The 21,813-nt window shown below is 46.5% G+C and overlaps 1 protein-coding gene across 6 annotated transcripts in view; it reads left to right on the forward strand.

Annotated features, from left to right (window-relative positions):
• SERCA (ATPase sarcoplasmic/endoplasmic reticulum Ca2+ transporting SERCA) overlaps positions 1 to 21,813 on the forward strand; it is a 49,410-nt gene that overhangs the window by 5,565 nt on the left and 22,032 nt on the right. For 3 of the 6 annotated variants that reach the window (XM_019842234.2, XM_019842235.2, XM_019842233.2), the window contains exons 1-2: positions 2,388 to 2,505; positions 19,510 to 19,527. In XM_019842234.2, the coding sequence (XP_019697793.1) occupies positions 2,388 to 2,505; positions 19,510 to 19,527 (136 nt within the window). Of the gene's footprint in view, positions 1 to 991; positions 1,334 to 2,313; positions 2,506 to 19,509; positions 19,528 to 21,813 lie in introns of those variants that run through there. The other 3 variants (XM_011144150.2, XM_011144151.3, XM_011144152.3) reach the window with 2 other exon arrangements.

Here is a 21,813-nt window from a genome sequence, read left to right on the forward strand (position 1 = left end):
TTAAAATACGCGCCAAGGAAATAGCCTAGCAGAAGCCTGAAAATAGCCGAAGCGTCACGCTCCGCTCGGCCAATGGCGTCGCTCCACATGCTCGCTAACCGCGCGACGCGCCACGACGCGTGTCAGCGAGGCGCGTGCGGCCGCCGCGCCGAAGGCGGTAAACGCGCGCCGCTCGCGCCGTGTCAGCCCGCGGACGAGCCGTCCGCGGAGCTCGGCGTCTCTTCTCTTCCCCGATCGACTCCCTCGCGCTCGTAACTGACGATTCATCGTCGATTAATCGTTCTCGCTGCAGCGCGACGTCGAGCGCGTCCCTTTGCGCTGCGCGGCGCCGCAGCCGCGCGTTGCCGACGCGTGCCGGCAGGCGGCGCTGGCGGTCGCGCGATGATTCGCCCGTTTGGCCGTGCCAGTCTCGCGGAAGCGGAGGTCAGGTTAGCATTCGCGTTGGTCACACCGTCGTGGAAAATGACGTGCGTCTCGTGCATCCGCGCCTCGTGATAGCTCACGCGCGACTCGCCATAGTAGCAGCAGCAGCAGCAGCAGCGGTAATACCCGTGTCACGGCTCCTTTGTGCTTTCCGTTCGCTCGCGAAGCCAACGAGACGCGAGTCTCGTGTGTACACTCGCACCGTCGGGACGTGGTTCGCCGTGGAGTTCGTCGCGGGAGAAGCACGCGCGCTGCCACCGTCGCCGACGCCACAGTCGTCGCTGCCACCGCCGCCGCGCGGCTAACCTAAATATTCGGCGGCCGTAACGTAATTCTCTCTCTCTCTCTCTCTCTCTCTCTCTCTCTCTCTCTCTGTCTCTGTCTCTGTCTCCCTCTCCTCCTTCTCTCTATCTTCGTCTCTCTTTCTCTCTCTCTCTCTCTCTCTCTCTCTCTCTGTCTCTCGCTCTTCCCTCGTGTCTCACCACTCTCCCTCCCCTGTCTCTCTTTCTCTCCTCCTGTCCTTTTCCTCCTGTCTGTCGGTCTTTTTCTCTCTCTCTCTCTCTCTCTCTCTCCCCATCGTGTACGCGCTCTCGCTCTCCGGTTGACACGTCGTCATCAACGACAGTGGTAGCCGTCGTTGCGTCAACGCAACGAATTCGCTCTGTGCAGTAAAAACGCGAGGATACTGCAGCGGGCGGCGAGTGTATGTCGCGTGGACACGTCGCGCTGCGAGCAGTGAGTCGAAGTCGCGGTGAAGTGCGTGCCGCGCTCCCTCCGTTGTGCCTGTCCACGTCCTCCTCGCAGTCATCTCCGTCGTCGACTCATCGCGCGAAACTACCGTCGGAGCTCGTAATTCCGCATCGCGACGAAACACCGTGGGACGATCCTCCGCCTCGCGAGAGCACTCTTGGTACGTCAGTACGTGTCTCGGCGTCGTACTGAGATTTATTTTATTTCTCTTTTCACTCTGTCTTCCCTTCACTCTCCCTCCTCTCTCTCTCTCTCTCTCTCTCTCTCTCTCTTTCTCTCGTGCAGCATACGTTTCCGTAGTACGCGGTGCGTGTTAAATTTACGTGGCGAGCTCCCAGCGAGTGGCCCGATAGTGAAGTTTCGCCCTCCTGTTATCCTGTTAAGAACCGTTACATCGGAGAGAGATAGCGCTAAAGCCCGGTTAACTAAACTTCTCTTAGCCGACTATGTCGTTGCTGTGGCAGTGTAATTTAGAAAGGGATAGCTAGGGATTACTAAGGGTTAGCTCTCTATCGCAGGTTTAAAGGTCTCGTGAATTAAAACAAATTAAATATTCATCTCTGTGCGTTTATTATTTCGACCTTGTTGAGTGTCCACATACACGCATATACACGCATATTTGAATTTTTATTTATATATTATTATGGAGGTATTTGTAAAAGTGTAGAATATGTGTAGAATAAAAGTGTAGAATTACTTTTTATTCATGTGTACGTGTATGTGTGTTTCACAATGATCTCACAAAATCAATTATAGAAGAGACCAGAGAGTAGATTATACAAGAGGAATTAATTCATGACAAGTTTTTTCTTTACCAACTTGGTGTTTTGGAGGAAAGTGACGTGTGTGTGTGTGTGTGTGTGTGTGTGTGTGTGTATGCATGTATGTATATATATATATATATGTATATATGTGACAATCTTGCACATATTATTATTATACATAAATTCTGATAGTCTCCAATTTATTTATTTAAATGTATAATTTTGGTACAGTGCTTAGGAATTTTGCAATTTTTCCAACAGGATTGCGCTTGTATCGCAGAATTTTCCTTCAGCAATTTGTAATATATCTCTCCTGTGTATTTAACTTCCTGCCTCATTGAATACAATGACTAATATAAATTCAATGAATTTTCAGAAGCAGTTTGTGTGAATGTACGTATACAACCACTGAGAGGATAACATTGGTGAAGCATCTACGAAGCAGTAACCATGGAGGACGGCCATTGTAAAACCGTGGAAGATGTAGTAAATTATTTCGGCGTCGATTCCGACAAAGGATTGTCTCCCGATCAAGTCAAGAGGAACCAGGAAAAATATGGTCTTAACGGTGAGTAAATTTTCCGTCTGCACCCTGATCTCTCGGGGGTCGGTAACAAATTTGCTCGAGCGTTATCAGACGATCCCAGACACCCGATTAGAGTGAATCCCGACTGGAAAGAACGCGTGTTTGCACTACTCGTGGTGCTCCGACACCTTCTTTCCGTTTTCTTCCACATTCATGAAGAGCCGGACCTTTAGGTGATTACTTCGAAGGAGGTATCGACGTAGAGGAGTCACTTTGTGCCGCAAGTGCGATATTCACGTGTCATTACGCGTGGCACGCGCACTTGAACACAATATCTTGAAAATGTCGCGCGCGCGTGCGTCTACTCACGCTGCTGGAGACGAGGAGCGCGGTAAAAGTGGCTTTATCAGGTTGGTAGCTCGCCGTGTACGCCACGCGTGTTACCCGTCCCCACCAGCGCGCTGCCGAGCAGCTCTACCACCGCCAGTCACTTCCTCATACACGTGTTCGAAGTCGCGGTACTCGCGATGACGACTACGTGTGTTTCGCTCGATTCCGACCGTAGGACTCTATCCTCGACGTTACGTCGTGTATTTGCACATATATAAATACCGTACTGACGCGCGTATACGCACACACGCACGCGCGTGCAAGAAATGTTTGATACGCGCAATCTATGTAGGCAACGGAAATAGCAGCGACGTAAATACTGCAATAATAATCATCAATTTCCCCCCGTCATAACCCCGTCGGGGGTGATTAGGTCGGTTCATGACTGTTCTGTTTCGTGGTCAATTAATCCAGCCGATTTTGGGATGCGGCGCGTGATACCCGTCACTCGTTGTTGTCGGCTTCATGTCTCACTTCGTTTCGAAAAGACTGCCGAGGCTGTTAACCTGTGTAATCGCCTCGTGTGTCGGCCGGCGGGTTACAATAATGTGGTGAAGGGCGTTTAAATCATCGACGTCCCAATTTCCGACGTTGACGAGCCACCTGATCGAGCCGACCTCGCCACGTATATGTGTTTCGGGAAACGCGTTCCGAATCGCGCTGTGACGTCAGCGAGTTAATCACGCCCGAGTTTTAGAATAACAATTCCCCGCGATAACGTCGCAACACGTAATTCCTCGTCGATAATCTCGCCACTCGACACTGATTAACGCGTCAATGAGTCGCGACAAATATATATATTGCGATAACAGCTCTATCCCTTTAATCCTCTGACGTGCGAAACAATTTTCGCCTTATCCGTCGTCTATGGGCGATACAATTTGCCGCGATAATTAGACCTTTACGCCATTCTTTCTCGTTTTCTCTCATTCCGCTGCGCCATAACCTGATGAGCGCATCGCAAAGTTTTCGAGAGAGAGAGAGAGAGAGAGAGAGAGAGGAAGGAAAAAAGAGCCGGTATTTCCACACAATTTAAATGCGCGGGAAGAAAATTGTGCGAATTGTGTAGGTAGGTAGGTAGGTAGGTTACGTCGCGTGACAAAGTGCACCGGGTATCATTTCAGTACGTTTTCCTACTCTTTTTCTTCCTTTCGTCTCTCGGCGAAAAACGTCAGTTATCAAAGAGTGCAACTCGCAAAAATGAAAAGAAGAAATTGTAACAGTTAAATATTGCATATGTCGCGGTATAGTTATATCATTCCGATATAGAGTTTTGTTGTTGTTCAACTTTTCACCTATTCCACTTTTCTTTCTCTCTTTCTCTCGCGTACGTCACGATGCAAATCGCAAGCTGCGACTGCGTCGCACCATCGAATTTCTTTCTCTTTATTTTCGTGCAATAAATCTACATATGATCGCGCGGTTGTCCCGCACTTTTTTTTTCCCCTCCTAATCAAATGCACCGCATGTATGCTCCCCACGGTGGAATGAAATTAAGAAGCCCGCGACGTGGAGTTTTGTTGTTCCGCTAAATATCTACGCGCACCGTTACATCGTGTAACGCGGTAATTTTTATCGGTTTAACGGCTTCGATGTTAATCCTATCCGGTAAACCGCCCGAAAGACAGGGACAGAGAGAAAGAAAGAGAGAGAGAGAGAGAGAGAGAGAGGGAGAGAGAAAAGTGAGAAAGAGAGAGAAGGGAAGGGTGAGGGAGAGAAGTGGAAGAGCACGCACGTGTCTCAGGCGTGTTTATTTTCGCAAAACGCGCCGACAGTTAGCGCCGGTCGAAATACCGGACGTTCTCCCCGGTCTCACCTCGAGTAGCTCCGATAATAAATAATCGCCATGACTTACGTTCAACGTGATACGCTTATCCGCCTCGCGGAGAGTTCCGTTTAAAAAGTGCGAAGTTTCTTTCTCTCTACCTCTTCCTCGTAGGCCGAAGCAGTAAAAATGCAATGGAAGACACAAATACAGCGGGAGAGACGAAGCTAAACTAAAAGTGGGACACATTACCGACGTATTCCTATCTAATTTTTATTCTTTCGTGAGAGAGCCGCCTCGTTCGCTTTATCGAGAGAGAGAGAGAAAGAGAGAGAGAGAGAGAGAGGGGGAGAGAGAGAGAGAGAGAGAGAGAGCGTCGCGTCGCTTTTTTTGTTCTCGCAGGAGAGAAATCGAGAAACAACAAAATGAAATACACCTCTCAGATTTCAATTGTGTTTTTGTTTTTAATTCGATCGTCGGTCGCGATACCTGTCGAATCTGTCATATATTTTAAGAGTGACGTTATCCAGCAAGATCCTTGATCCAATTCGGAGTAATTTAGATTAATCGATAAAACAAAGATATTACGTTTTTAAGATGTTTTATTTCCTGCAGCAAGACGGATCTAGCTTGAAAATAAAGCCCGGCTTGCTTGCCTTTTTCTCTTCTTTTCCGACTGATTTCCCGGAAATAATTTGTAATGACGGGTGAAATACGCGCGCGAATGGTTCCGCTGCCGCAACGCGATAACTGCACTGACCGCACTGGTCGCTTCGTCCATTACCATTCGTCCGTAGTTCTGGGCGTCGCGAAGGTGCATTATCGCGTGCACGTGCGCGCGAATTGCGAACAGCCGAGAATTTCGGGGCGCACGCGTGTGTTCGCGGTAAACATTACGCGGGAGATTACGGCACAGCTACAAAATAGGCGAGTGCGCGGCGAAGTATCGTCTTTCGTTTACGAAAATAAAATACAGCGAGCAACAAGTCCGCCGGCGGGTCGAATCTTATAGTTAGACGTTATCTGGCGTGTTCCGCCGCTATTTTGACGCTCCCCGCCGGAGCGCGTCCGCCGCGGCGCGCTTCCACGATCGTTTTAAATAACACGGGGTGTCCCGACGTCACACAACACTTTCTTTCAGCTCATGAATTCTTCTCGCTTGGATTTTTGTCGGAAGCGCGCTTCGTAAACGATCGTAAATCGTCGACGATTCTCTTCGAGCAAAAGTCGTGTCCACTTGAAATCGAGACGCTGGTTTCGATATTCCTTCCTCTCTCTCTCTTTTCCTCTCTGCCTTCTGAAAGCTTGCAATTTATAAAGTGAAAATTGCCGATGGCTCGATTTCTTTAATGTCGAACATCGCCAAGGCAAGAGAAAAACATACAGAGAAAAATTGTGACAATCCGCTGCTGCGGAGAACGTATTTTCCGAGGCACCCGGTATATGCATTGATCATCGGAGGATAGAGTATAATCATGACGTTTATCTTCGCGTGAGTGCGCGTCCTGCACAGATACTGCTTGATAATCAAACGACGACGGTCATTTTCCGACTTGTTGCCAAGCGTTTTCATACGTAGCGATCGGCGCGATTGATCGATCAAACGGCTTTCGTTATCGAGACGTGTGTATCGACAATAAAATTTCCATCCTCTTTTCCCGTTAGTAAATCGAGCCCTGCCTAATAATAGTGATATTAGTGACAATAAAAATCGCGCTCAGATAACGTTTCTATTAGCCGCCGTATTGCTCAGTTCGGGCAAAAAACGCTGTAAAATTTTACGAGCGTTATCATTTTCTCGCTCCTTTTTACTTCGTCGTTTCGCGCTCGTGTAAAATTTACCGTCTTATTTCGTACATGGTCTTTTACTCACACTCGGAAGCTAACATATTTCCGTCCAAGAGTATCGGGACACTTGTAAATTCCGAGACGAAGCTATAGAAGAATGTTAGAACACATTGAGAATTAGAGGAAAAATCGACGTGGTGAGAACACGAGATACACGTATTGCTAGAATATGAAAATCAAATATTCTTATCGAAAAAAGCGACTAAGCGTTGCTCTTGGTTAATCAAAGTACGGATTACAGAACGATATACAGAATTATATGGTGTGACGCATCTGGCACGCTTGGTGAAAAATTTTAAGTGTATTCAAATTTAAAAATTCACTGAACACACGAAACGTCTTCATGTTCAGTCTAATTAACTCTAGCCAGGTGAGGATCTAGAAAAAACAATAGAATAGTATGCAGCACTTTGAGATCCAAGTCGAGCCGGTAATGTGAACGAGCTGCTGTTGCAAGTTTGATGGATAGCGTAACTCAATTGCACGTGGCTGTGCGTTGCATCTGGCAGGGCTTGCATGCAATCGCCTGATGGACGGCGTTAATTGCGTCAAGGGGAACAAAAAACGTAATCTAATATAGGACAAACTCGACTCGCGCAGCAAAGTAGGCTCCTTTCCTCATTGGGGATTTTGACGTGTCGTTTTTGGTTTTTGCGTCAAATATGGACTTTCGAAAGCTGCGGCTTTTAAACGGGAATGCTCTCTCTATAAAGCGAGTATCTCTCGTAAATCGTTATTACGCGTTGCGTGATAAAAATGGTGTTGATCCTTTAATCGGATAGGAAATACGAAAATATGAACCAATGAATAAAAAGAGCAATGAATTCGAAAGAGCGAATTCAGAGAATGAACGTTTGGCGGGGGAAAATTTGGTAAAGCTCTGCAACATTTCTGCAGAAAAGTTCGAAAAGACTTTGCAAAGAAGACCTCGGATTGTGAAGGTGTGAAATTGCAGATCTATCGATCTCGAAGATACGTTTACATAGACGTCAGGCGAGAAATTCTGCCGACGAGATAGCGCTATCTCTCGTGAAGACTTCTGTTTTGACTATGTAATGTGCCGTTGTGATTTTCGTCGGATAAGAATAATAAGCCTAGACGGACTCTGTGCGCGTATTGTGATAATCGAGTGCGGTTGCGTAATTGATGTGCCATATTCGATTTGTGTGTGTGTAGCTGTATTTATAGATGTTAATGGCTCAGCCATCTTCCGATATCGCTCGAAACCTGACGGCATTGTTTAATATGGCCGTAAACGCCACGTGAAAGGCGCGATGCGCGAGAGATTTATCGTTGACGAATGCGTATCGAATTTCGATCGTTAAATATAATCAAGCGTTAATCAGCGCGGTTGTATAAATAAATATTTCGCGCTCGATTATTTATCGAGAGTACGAAGTGAAAAAGTCCTTCGCCGGAACGCGATTCTTCCCGCGGTTGACGTCGATCCTCCTTCGGGGGCGATTTTCACGGAAACGTTAGTCCACGAACGAGCCCGACGAGGAAAGAAATTAGGAGTGCACGATAATGTTGTTATCAAATGATTAGTATACGCACACTGTCGTGTTATCTACCGGAGAAACTGTTCCTTTGTGTGCCGAAGCCAACACTCCGCCGTCTCGAGATAATTACAGTACCGGAGCTGTTCTCCAATTTATCAACCGACAATCTCAATTAATGATTAATATGCCGCCCCATAAGATGCTACCTATAAACCCCAAACAGTCGATCCTTGTACGTCTCGCTCGCGCGTGTCTTCCTTCTCCTCAGAGTCTCCGTTCTTTTTTCTCCTTGTCGATCGCACATAAAAGTGTCTTCGTCAAGATTCGTTGAATTTTTCGAAAAATCGCCCTATCTCCTTTCCTCCTCTCTCTCTCTCTCTCTCTCCCCTTTCTCCCCCCCTCTCTCTCTCTCTCTCTTGTCGTCCGTACGAATGCGTTCGGAAAAATACTAAATCGATATCGCGCGCGCGCGCTATCTCGAGATTTTAATCGCTTCGATGTATTTTTATTCACTCGTCGAAGTATAACGACGGGTTGAGCATAGGTCAGGCTTAATCCCCCTCGTGTCGCGCGGCGGAAACCTGCGCGATCATCGGGATCGGCTCTCCGGAGTGAGAATTATCATTATATCTACGTGCGTGGTCTTCGATCGACATCTCAGATTCGATGACGTCAATCGGCATCGTCACGATTCGTTTCTCGCCGAGGAGAAAAAGCGCGAGTGGCGACGATGAATAGAACAGCGGTGCGCGCCGCGGCGACGAGCGATAATTCGGCGTGCCGTTATCATTGAATGCGCGGCGTATATCACCGTCAAGCTACATTCCGCCGCGCCACCGTTTGAAGGTAAACAACGAATTCGCGTGATTACATAGCTACGGTCGTTCCAGCTCGCCTTTATCAAGAGGCCTTCGTCCCGAAATCGAGCAAGGGAAGCCGAGAGCTCCGAGAGAGCGAACACCGCGGGATAGATCGTACACGCTGCAGCGATAAAATGTCGCGCCTACGTAAATCTGCGTTACACCGGCTGGCTCGGGAGGCATCCCAGTTTCTTGAGACCGCGAGAACTCGGTCGTTACGCGGTCACCCGCGTCTTGTGCAAATACCAAGGGTAAATTTCCGATCGTAAGACGTTATTCAATTGTGGATACACGACGTGCGTTAAGCGATGCTAATGCTCGCTCCTGCTGCGCGCGGCCTGTGTCTCGCAATGTTTATACATATTATTTATCGCTACATATTTTTGTACGCAAGTTTTCCCGTCGTTCGTTAATTCTTCTTACTGATAACTCTGCACGTTCGAGCGGAAATTGCCCTCCGTCCGGTGTGTTTGACACTTTTCAGCACACGACTACTCGGGTGGATCTCCAGCCGGTCGCAAGGTGAAAAATAATCATTCGTCGGAAGTATTGACGATAATCAGGCTGACTTGTTTAAAGGTGTAATTTGCAAACAGAGAGGCAATTGTTTCGTTGTTAGTGTGATAATCGCGTTATTATCGCGAATTAATGGGTTTGACGTATCGTCAGCTGTGCAAACGACGAAGTTTAGTCCTTGCGTCCGACTCGCGTGTGTGAATCGAATTGTCGTCGAGTATAACGCACCGAGCGGTTACACTTTGATGATCCTATGACTTACTTGTTTGCCTTGTATATATTGCGAGCACTTTATTCACATGCATGTCGCAGACACAGAGAGATGTATATAAGCGAGGATGGAGAGAGAGAGAGAGAGAGAGAGAGAGAGAAAGAGAGAGAGAAAAAAGGAAAGAGTTCGTTGCGCGATTTTTATCTTCACGGGTCAAGGATCAATCGCCGATTCAGCTCGTAATTGAAGACAAATTAATCTACAGATATCGTTCACGCGAATATCGTTACTTTAAAATGCAGAGAAAGTAAGAGAGAGGGAGAGGGAAAAGATGAATTAATAGATATAGCAGATTTAAGTGAATACAAATTAATCGATTATTTCGCAAAATGTGGAACATGGGCGATCGTTTTACTTGAATAGCGGAAAAGAATAGTAGCGACGAAAAGACGACGGCGTGTTATCCGACTGTGAGACTCCTGGAATTTTTATCCTGTTTATCCGCTTCCGCGGTAAGGATATTCCCCGCACGTTCGCTTACGCACGGCAATAATTATGCTCTTTTCAACATCCGGACCTTTTGTTTCGACGCGTTGCGTTTGGCGCGAGTCGCGCGGGAGATACCTGACGTGGGCAACTTTCAGCGTAAGCAACCACGTCAGAGTAACCACGTCGTTGGCCGATTCATTATTAATGCGCTGACTGCGAGGAGACGTATTCACCAGCGTCTGCCTTTACTTACGCGAGCGCGCACGAAAGCTCAAGAGTCTCACGGCGAATGTAAAGAATGGCGTTAAATAAAGTCGTTAAACTGGAGTGGAATTCTCGCGGAGGAAAGCTCCATTTTTGCAGCCTCGCCAACTTCGTCAAAAGCGAAAACGCGCGTCGAAAGTGACTTAAAGGGGGAATTACATGCGGAAGGGCGTTTTCAAGGTTATTTTTACGAATTCTTTTAACAGAAACGATAAGATCAATGGACTTGAAAATTTTACAGTGTATTAATATTCAAAGTATATAATAAATTTTATTGAATCACAACAACCGATCCAATTTGTAATTAATATTAAATAAAATAGATAAAAATGCAGTCATCCGTTTGCGAGCTTCATGTTTGCTGTTGACATAATTTCAGGCCTCCTCTCATTACTCTCAAACCAAAAAATGAGAAAGATTTTTTAAAATATACTGTTGCCATTATAGCCCGTACCAAAATGAAGGCAGTGAAGTCAAGTTTGGAAAAATAATGACTGTACAAAAAAAAGTGTCGAAATTGAAATTTTTTTCAACTTGTAATCATCATTAAAAAAAATGAATAAAATAAAATATAACTGTATTCGAGGTAGGGACGAAAACTACATGTCTATTGTATATTGTGTAAAAATTTCAAGTTATTCGGTTCAGTAGTTTTTGCGTAATCGTGTCGACAGTTTAAGAAAATGATGTTTCCAGATAAACGCGTTTAAACTTTTATGTGTACTTTCCATATGTAGTAACAAATTTATTTTATACTCTGAATATTAATGAATACACCGTGAAAATTTCAAGTCCATTGATCCTACCGTTTCTGTTAAAAAAACATTCGTAAAAATAGCCCTGAAAACGGCCTGCTCCGCATGTAATTCCCCTTTAATCTGTCACTCCACTCATTTGACTCGCGGCGCTCATTGGATGTTCTCTCTCCTTTTCTCTCTCGTCTCGTCATGTTCGCTGACAATGTATCGTACGTACGACGGTTTTGCATCTAAATCCGTCGTATGTAAAGTTACGTCTCAACTTCCCTCGTCTTAAGCTTTCCCAACTTTCGAAAATTCTCCCTCTTATCGCGCTGTTCGAATCCACTTTTCTAACTTCAAATCTCACCTCCGAGTTCTAATTTGCGACCGTTTGACACTGATTATGCACACGGACGTTAAACATTTCGGTGAAACGTTATTACGAGAAATGTACGTGCACACGCGGGAAAAGTTACATAATGTGTCTCTTAAAAGCCAATTTTAGATCATATAAGGAATCGTGTCGCCGAGCCTTACTTGAGCTACGTAAATAGCTGCGAGCGGCTGAGGCGGCTGTAAAAATCGCTCGGCGCTTAATAAATCGCTTAATAAATCGCACATGTGTGGTGAAATTGCATTAAGAGTTGACGCGACTGAGTGAGGTTAATTCATTTTAAGGTCGCTCTTTAGAGCCGCGGCGTGCCGTGATATTCAGCGCGCTCGTGAACGCGTCGTATGATCGCTTCGGTGCCGCCATACCGCGCGCGATTACCCATTCAATTAATTTATTCGATCGATGTTCGGACTCCATCGTTCGCGAGCGTTACCGTCCAATTATTGTTGCTCGGCGTGGCGGTGGCGGTGGTGGTACCTTGCTCTCGCTATTATGTCATTCCTCCGCGATGTGATTTCTCGCCTCGCGTGACATGCGCCGTTCCGATCCGTAATAATGTCCTCTTTAGATTCAGAATTCAATTATAGAGTTAATTAACCTTTAACATTTAAACCGACAAATCGCGTCAACATCCCGGGAAGGACGCGGAAGAACGGAGGCGTCTCTCTCCTCATGGCGTCGCAGGCTTGAGATATTTTCGTGGTCTCGTTCGAGAAGGCGCGAGAAATGTAGAGAAATGCGTACGGATGTAAATTTGCAGTTTCCATAGAAGAGCTCCCAGTTCCCCCCCCCCCCCCCCCGGATGTTCCAAATAATGGTAAATTCAATTTATCGTGCGAGCGCGCGCAAGAATTACGCGCGGAATTACGCGCGAGGCGCGAGTGCGTTTTCGCTAATCTCTTCGCGCGTGGGAATAGCTGCGAGAAAAGAGAAACTGTGTTGTGTATTGGCACGCGACAGAGAGTTAACATATTATTACGTTTCGCCGCGAGAGACAAACGCGTCTTAAATAACGAACGATCCGCCGACGAGCCAGTTCCAGCAAGAAGCGGTAAACGCCAATAAAGTTTACTTCGGTCTCTCTCGCCGAGCGTTATCGCCGAGTGCTTCGACCAATCGATACGGAAAGCTGTACAGACAGCAGAAAAGTTCCATTTCTTACGTTTCTAACGAGAGAGACACGATCGCGGGCAGTCTGGAATCTTATTGGCGCGGAAACGCCGAGATAAAGATCGGACCCGATAAAGTCCGATTGTAAGACCCCTTTATATCTTACAAATTATCGCGCATTGTGACGTCTTTGAGATAAACTTTCTCTCTTTCTCTCTCTCTTTCTATGTTTGTTATTTATAATCTACAAAAAGACACGTTCGATCAACGGACTTGGAGCACGTTTCTTCCGATGCATCGCTCTTTCGAAATTTCGCCTCTCGGCGGCCGCAGTCCAACCTTGCGCGAGAAGCTCCACAATTCTTCCTTCTGCTCAACGCTACGTTCAATATTTATTTCAGCTTATTTACGTAACGCCGCGTACGTAAATCGTTCGTAAAGGATATTCTTATTTTCTCGCGCGCACGCGAACGCCGGTTTCCAGCAGGAAAACCGACATGACGTGTCTCTCTCTCTCTCTCTCTCTCTCTCTCTCTCTCTCTCTCTCTCTCTCTCTCTCCGCGGTGGGAGTAACGAGATAATAAATAAGGGTTTCCTCCATTGCGAGAGGTTCCATTTCTCAAGTACGACATCTTCGAGCGACACGTGAACGAGCGTCGTAAACGTGTTAAGAGGCGGTTTATGCCGGTCGCCTATGCCCGAGGTTGATTAAGGATGTCGGCAATCGCGTAAGTACGCGAAACGAATTTCGCGAGACAGAATCGCGAATTTTTCGTTTAATATAAGTAACCGAGTATCGGAGTATCGGCAAACAATGTCGCTTTATCCGCGGGCGCACTCGAGCACCGTTGTAATCGGCAACGGGGAATAATCGCGCGACGACGGCGCGTTAACGGGTTAGCAGCGTTAACGTTACCGCGCTCATGCGCGGCCTGACGTTTCAACTATCACGACCGCGGTCGCAGATTAGTTTCCGCGGGTGACCTTTGAGGCGAGGTGGACGCATCGCGCGCATATTCTACACCGCGGAATTTATCTCCCATCTCCGTGTTTCACTTCCATTTGTCACCTGTGTTACACTCGATATCGGAATTAACCGCCACCATGTGTCACGTGCGTACAGCAGATAGGGATCCAAGGATGAAGCACGTTGCATTCTTCGTATTAGTAAGTGGCGCCTATTTACTCAGCTATTTGCTCCATCGATGCAACTCCATCGCGCGCGCTTGCGCGAGCGAGCGAGCGACGCCGTTAAAGCGTCCCTTCTTTTCTTGCGATTTCGTAGAAAGTTTGTGCTGAATTTGGGTGAACTTCCGAGAATCTCATTCGCCGCACCTGATTGCTATAAATTTACATCGATAGTGTTCAAATAATATCGTATATCGCAGTTAGAGAATATGACATTAGTGTTTCATCTATGCGTTGTAATCACATGCTTATATGATAACAAATAGATATTTGTTTGACTTTTCGATTTTTTATTTAGATGTTTTGATTTTTTATTTAGAAACCGCCGATATATATAACGTTGCTTAATTTTTTTGACATCATAATTCCTTAGTTCCTTCGTCGGTGAAGATCCACCTAATTAATTTTGGATCATTCGGATTACTTTCGCCAAGATTCACGTTAACAGGGCGCGCGCGTGTTTCCGGAGCCTAAAGTCTTACGTTGTCTTCAAAGTTCCACGTACGATAAGCGAATTATTTTCCAAGAGTGAGATATAGTCGGGCATTCTCTTCTTCGAATCGAGCTCGTTCACCGTCGCCCCAAATAGCGCGTTTTCGCGGACGGCTTGCTCGGACCGACTCCCCGGGCTCGCCCACGAAAACGCGCGCGCGTACGGAGGGTTGCGCCGCGCGACTTATTTTCCACTTTGTAATGCACGCGAACCGGCCCGACGTAAGTTCGCGGGCTAAAGTTAGCACGTGCACGGCCGGCGTCGTTCAATGCACGAACGGCGGATTTGTTTGTCGCACGGCGTATCGCCGGCTTTGTGCGGCCGTTCACTGTCGCGTGATAAATTCGCACGGCGGGAAAACTCGCTCTTTCCACACTTTTTCCCGCCTGTCCTCGATCGTGCCCGACGCGAGCCGCATTTGCTTCCGTACGGCGTACGTACGGACGCCGCCGCTTTCTCTCTCTCTCTCTCTCTTTCTCTCTCTCTCTCTCTCTCTCTCTCTCTCTCTCTCTCTCCCCCCTCTCTCCCTCCCTCTCTCTTTCTCTCTCGCCTCTCCTGTTCCGTCCGTGGTGTGCGTAAAATGCGATCGATGCCACTCGCCGCTGGCGAGATCGCGGGGTGCATCTAGGGGCGATACTTCGATACTACCATAATAAGCGCGCCGATACCTTCTTACTGATATTGATTACCCGCCGCTTGAATTTCTCTACCTTTGATCCTGGTCGAGAACGGCAGTGCGGTCCTGAAGCGATTCTGCGAAAAGGATACTTTGGCACCGACAAATCTCCGTGCGAGTCAACGTTAATGTATCGTTCAAGTGTTACTCGAGTGTAATTATTATATCTGCGGGGTGTCTTCTGGGGTCTCTGGAAATGAAAAATTGTGAAGATTAATCGGATCAAACTGAGAAGAAAAGCCCTTTACTATTTTGCAAATAAGTAGGCGAATTTGCAAGTTGTTAATTAAAACAGCTTCTGGATGCGGTCATATCGAATCATTAATAACTTGATAACTATTGCGATTTTTGCAAAATGGTACTTGACTTTTCTTCTCAGTCCGATCTGATTAATCATCGCAATTTTCCGTTTTTAAAAAGATCTGGGACACCCTGTATATATATTAAGATTTCAAATAGATTCGATAATTATACTACGATACATAGCGATAATTCCTTGTTATTTTCGGGAACGAGGCGTTAATTATGTATTATCGGTTTATTATTCTATCCCTCTCTTTTTCTCCTCCCTCCCTCCCTCCCTCTCTCTCTCTCTCTCTCTCTCTTTCTCTCTGACGGCGTACATCCATCGGCACCATCGGCAAATTCTTCCCGCTTTTCCTTCCGACGCTGATATTAATCTGCCGAGCAGCGATATTACGCCGCCGGCGCTTTTCGGTACCGGCGTTTGCGTGCGAAATTAGCGGAGTTTGCCTTGCGCCGCAAATCGACGTGAAATTGAAGCTATTATTCGCGCGACAAACGCTTTCGCGCCTGCCTTTGTGCGACTTGGAGAATTACAGACGGCCTTTCAAAATCTGCTGATGTGCGTTTCACGGGAAGCGACGTGTCCCTCTGTGTTGCACACGTCAATCGTACGCGACGGCCATTCAAGGAAAATCTATGCGGATCCAGTATATGCGAATCAATGACTCCCACGTGTCTCTGTTTTTCCTCACGTGTCATTACGCGCGTATCGCGAGCGAGCGAGCGAGCGAGCGCCGCTCGCATCGGCAGACAGCGCTTTTCCGTCGCGCCCGCGAGAGAGGGAGAGAAAGAGAGAGAGAGAGAGAGAGAGAGAGAGAGAGAGAGAGAGAGAGAGAGAGAGAGAGAACGAGAGAGAACGAGGAGGTGGAGGAAGGGTACCTCTCCGCATCCTCTCTCGATTCTTCTTGCGAGGAAACGTTTATCGTCACGTTTGTTTTTTTCTCTCTCTTTTTTTTTGCTGTACTTTTCTCTAATGGAATTTCGATGCAATTTCGTTTACCGGCGTATTTAATTCTCCGGAAGGTGAAAGCGTCGCGAAAGAGAGAGGCGGAAGAAAGATTTTACGTTCGATGAAATTTTCGTCGTCCAGAAAAAAACTGGCGCTCCGGATAGATCGGCGAATTCGGGAAAGCTGCAGTCGAGGAGGCAAAATCGTGGGAAACGAGCACCATATACGCGTAGCTTCGATCGCTCCAGTCTCGACGGCATTCTTCCGGTTTTATTAGGCAACGAGACGCTCGTTTTACGGGAACGTCCGTGTTTCCGCGTTGAGTACGCCTAAATATTTATACGGCGGGCCTGTTAAAACTCGCGGATGTACACTCGTACGCGCGCACGCATGCCGAATCTCGAGACGCCAGTGAACTCGCATGAGGGGAGGAGTAATCGACCCCGTTGTTTAAACTCCGGATCGGACATAAAATTGGGGAATAAACCGGGGTAAAAATATAAACTCGATCCTTCGGCTGGAGTTACGGCGACGATCCGCCGATGGAGCATCAAATCGAGACACGCGCGATGCATCTGATGTTGCAGGGTCGTAACGTCCGCGATTCCGCCGTGCAACAAACGGTTGCGCAAGCGCTGTCACGGCGTAAAAAAACAACGACGCATTCGCTGAAATACAGGTATATATAATTGCTGATAAGAGCGATTCAATCTCTCTCTTGCGTTGCTCTTCACGATTCGAGGAAATTAATATGTGACCTGATAATTTCTCGTCGGAGATGGCTGGCTGAAATAATACACGGTGACGCGACGTATTTTTGCGTGCACGATGGACGGAAGTATGAAATTCGATAATATCGAGTAGGTTTCTGTAAATTCAATCCGCCCGGCGCGTCCGCGCCGTACGGACCTTTCGGAGATTTAACGCTTCACAGACTGTCACGAGCACGCTCCGCCCGACCGGAGTACACCCATTCTGCACGCCAAATTCATTTTCGCGGTTCCCCTTCAATTTGTCCGTGTCATGGAAATTATGGGACTGGGGATCCCCGGCGTCGCCGTGTAATTTGAAGTAGGACACCTTAAAGCGGACCCGTTAAAACGCGCGCGCGCGCGCGAGGCGGCCGCCTGGCTTTAGACTCGCATTAGACGAATCATTTCCACGCGCAGACTCATGAAACAACTTATCGTTCAACGATTCGCCCACTTTTGTCAAGGTGCCTCGCTAACGACCGTTCGCGAAAGTCGTAAAGTTTTTAGACGCGCTGCACCTGCGATCAGTCGTCGAGGGGATTTTCCTGCGACATTGCTCAAAAGAACGCGACAAGAAACGAGACATTTTACGGACATTTTAATAGCCGCCGCTTATCCCCGCGTCTTCGTTCTCTGATAGACTATGCGAACGCGCGCGCACACTGAGAGAAAAGTATATGATATTTGGAACTATAATGATATAGTAACTAAATTATAGTCCGAAATATCATATTTATAGTAAGTATTACCATAATATCGGTAATAATTACGATATAGATATAGTATAACCAACCATGTAATATTTTTACTAAGAATTATAGCAAGTTAAACCAAAATTATTATATGGGTGCAAATATAAAATGGTAGGTAAGAGTAATTCTTTTATATAGTCAATATTACCAGAATATTTGCTAAATGATGACAGATGTAACTATAATTAAATTATTAATCTCACTATATTAAATCACTAGATTAAATCTCACTATATTTGTGAACAAGAAAATACCATATATGTGGTAAAAATAACTAAACAATTATTTAAAACAATCATTGACTATATATTTGTGTTTATTCTACTATATTTTGCACTCTATTATATAGTATACCACTGAAAAATTCAGTGGTATATTTAGCATATATTTAGCACTGACAATCACTGCATAATCGCTGATTGACAGTGAGTTTCACTGATTCACTTTTAGAGAGCAGGTTTCCACGAACTATAAAAATATAGTTGACGCCAAAATGAACTATAAAATATAGTTTATATAGTTAATTCAATTATATTTTTGGTAATTATTTAGAATAGGGGAGCCATCCCTGATTTCAATAATTTACACATATATTATTATTACTATCTTCCCTTAATAACATGCAACAAATTTTAGTTGTCGGTCGATGCTAATTAAAAAGTTATTAACAAAAAAGTGTAATGAATAATGCCCACGTATTGAAGTACTACGTGTCTTCTGTGGAAATAATTGTACAACACTGTATATAGAGATTTATTTACGTATTATATTCTTCGCTTGGTTTGTTTATTTACCTTTTTTGTACTGGTTATACATCGAAAGAAAAACACACGTCTACATACTGAAGGAAATGGGTTTGCAACCTTAGGCCCCCCTCCCGCACCCTCCCCGTCCGTCCGATAGATGTATTTTACAAAACGAAACTATATACATACATATACATATAATTACCTCTCGATTGAAGTTCGCCCAATCTACTGCAGTGCATGCTAAGATACTAAGCTCTCGTTGCAAAAATAATTGTCTAGGAGAATTTAACATCATGACGTAACATATTAAACGACAAACTACATCCATACTTAAATGTCCATGAGAGAGCCAGGCTCTATGTAAAGCACTAATTTTAAAATTGCAAGCAACTCATTTATATTTACGCTTCTGGATTTTTTTATAATAATGTTTGGCACATTGAAAAAAAAGCTCTCCATCTTTCAACTCCAGAATATTTTGACAACGTGGGCATTTTACTTTCTTACGAATAACATTTTTTGAACATAAATATTTCAACAACTCATTATAATTTGTTAAAATTATTAAAGCAAGAAACTCATAGAATTTCATTTTCCAGCTCGCTATATAAATGTATTACTACTCTTTCGACAGTCTATCTTGTACTAGCTCAGCGCTTGAATTTCCTTCACTATGTAGACATCTTTTTCTTTCGACGTATAACCAGTATAAGAAAGGTAAATAAACAGACAAACAAGCGAAGAATATAATACCTAAGTAAATCTCTATGCACAGTATTGTACAATTATATCCACAGAAGACACGTAGTGCTTCAATACGTGAATATTATTCATTACACTTTTTTGTTAGTAACTTTTTAATCAGCATCGACCGACAACTAAAATTTGTTGCATGTTATTAAAGGAGAATAGTAATAATAATATATATGAAAATTATTGAAATCGGGGGTGGCTCCACTATTCTAAATAATTGCCATATTTTTCTATGCATAGTCCAGTGCATAGTCCATTGTCATTGCGACAGCTTTTCTTCTTTTATCTCGCCGGTGGATCCGTCGCGTTCTAACGCGTTCCTCTCTTTCTCTGTTGCAGAATTGCCAGCCGAGGAGGGTGAGTACCACCGACCTACCGTCGCCGTTGTGACGGCCGTAGCGTGACGTAGAGAGCAGGTAAGGTCTCGCGACAAATTGGCATACGCAGCTGCGCTCTCCTGATCGGTGGGCGCTCGCAAACTGGAAACTCAACTTTTCCCTATTTACCATTCGCTGTGATGCCGCGTCGGCTAAGTATCGTGATTTGCGCGGCGAGTATATCACGAGTTTTTCAATTTACGAGTCGCCGAAACTCCGCGCGAGCGAGCGAGCGAGCGAGCGAGCGTCCCTCGCGGGAGGCGCCGTGCGAGAAAAGCCATCGCTATCAAAGTAGGCCAGCTCGGCTGTTTCTGGAGCTCCATAAGCCGCCGAGCATTAACGTCGCACGCGCTATACGTTATTACGTGCACTCGCGAGCCGACATGTTGCACGTGTGAGTGCGACCCGAGTGCCGCCGCCCGCATGAGAGCTGAAACGCCGATGTTGTTGTCTTCGTGGTTTCGGGCCGCCCTGCCCTGCCGGCGGAATTAGCGGCCTCGATCAATCGCACGACCTGGACGCTGGGGGATACGCGGGGAGAAACACGATACAGAATACGAATTCGAGGCGCGAGACAACGCGATTCTCATTCTTAACTCTTCTTCGCTTACGTTGGAAATTCGGCGCCGCTTGGAAATCCGCTCGAGTTTGCGTCTCCCCGCGCCCCGCGCATTCTTCGTCCGTCTTCTGCTCGGCGTGACAATTTTTTCGTTCAGCGACGAAGCGATGAAGCGGGCTTGATTACAAGGCGAATAATGCGCACGGGGGTGGTCGGCGAGAGCTTTCCCACGCAATAGCAGCGAGTAAGCAACGGGCAACGACCGCAGGGGTGGAGGAGCAAACAGCGCGACGTGTCGTTCGCGTTGTTCAGGCCGTCGCGGAATCCGCAGAGAGGTGCGAAGCCCGTTCGTTCCATTTGCCGTCGGTCTCGAGGCGAGAGACGCCGGTACGTCGCTTTCGACTCGGCCGTAATTGCATCGGCATTACACCGCCGCTGCACTCGAGCCGCGCGGAGGCTCGCGCTATCTTCGCGCTTGTTCGCGCGACGACCTTCGGCGACGAATCGACCCGCCGCGCGCCGGCCGAACGGCCCTCTCGCTGCTGCTCGGCGCTCCGTTATTATCGCCCGTGACGCGGGGCTGTCGTGTGCAGTTGCGGGAAAAAAAGTAGAGGAAGAGAATACACACGGGGAAATACCGGAAGGCGAATCCGCCGAAACGCGGGGCGAGTCCTCTCCCCCCTCCCCCCTTCCCTCCCTCTCTGCCCCTGCCGGCGCGGATGTGCGCCGATCTGCGCGAGCCTTAATTAGATTAAGTCGGGGCGAAATTGGGTTAAGAGTCCGCGAGTTAACGCGGCGGCGAGATCGATCGTCGGTTTGACTGACATGCAATCTATATCGTATTACAGCTGCGTTACCGGTATATATGCATACGACACAGAGCGTGCACGCGCGCGCGAATATTAGATTGGCTCCATTGCGCGTTATTAAAAGGTGGTTGTGACGTGTGAAGCGTGATATTCGAGCAGTCGGTGAAACCGATGACCCTTCTCGCGGGGATGTGTACTTGTATGCGATCTTATCGAACGCAAATGAGATAAGATAGGCCGAGGCGTCATTGAATTAATGCTGATTCGAACGCAGTAGTAATATCCGACGAGATCTCACTCGTGCCTCTCGGCGTGATAACTCGGCTGAAATCGGGTTTTCACCAGAGAGACCGCGCTTTTCTCTCTTTTACCTTCCTATTTTTTTTTCTTTTTTTTTTTTTCATTTATTTATCGAACGCGTAATACGATTCTTCGAGGCTGCAGCGCGAACGCGATTTTCCCCAATGAATCTCGGGACATCGACGCGTCGCGCTCGGCAGAGAAAGAGATTCATTTTCGGATTTATTCACAAACGAACAGAGAAGCGTGGACGCTCTCTCGTAACGACAGGAGATTGCGTTTGCCCGAGCCTGATGATCTCTCCTCCTCTCTGTTCCTCTTGCTTTCTCGTCGTGATTAGCATTATTCAGGAGACTCGACCGCCTGGAATATGGCATCGAGTGTTCTTGGCCGATGGAGCATGCGGAATATTTTCGATAAATCCCGCCGTGTGTTCTTTCGCGAGATGGTATCAGTGAGATAGATAGATAGATAGATAGAGAGATTTTACATACGGGGTGTATCTGACTCTACCGACAAACTCAGGATAGATTCTACATAAAAAACAAGTAGAAAACTTTTAGTAAATATATGTTCTGAAACGTCTAGTTTTTAAAAT

This window comes from Harpegnathos saltator, unplaced genomic scaffold, assembly GCF_003227715.2.
Source record: "Harpegnathos saltator strain DR-91 unplaced genomic scaffold, Hsal_v8.6 scaffold467, whole genome shotgun sequence".
Taxonomy (NCBI): Eukaryota; Metazoa; Arthropoda; class Insecta; order Hymenoptera; family Formicidae; genus Harpegnathos; species Harpegnathos saltator.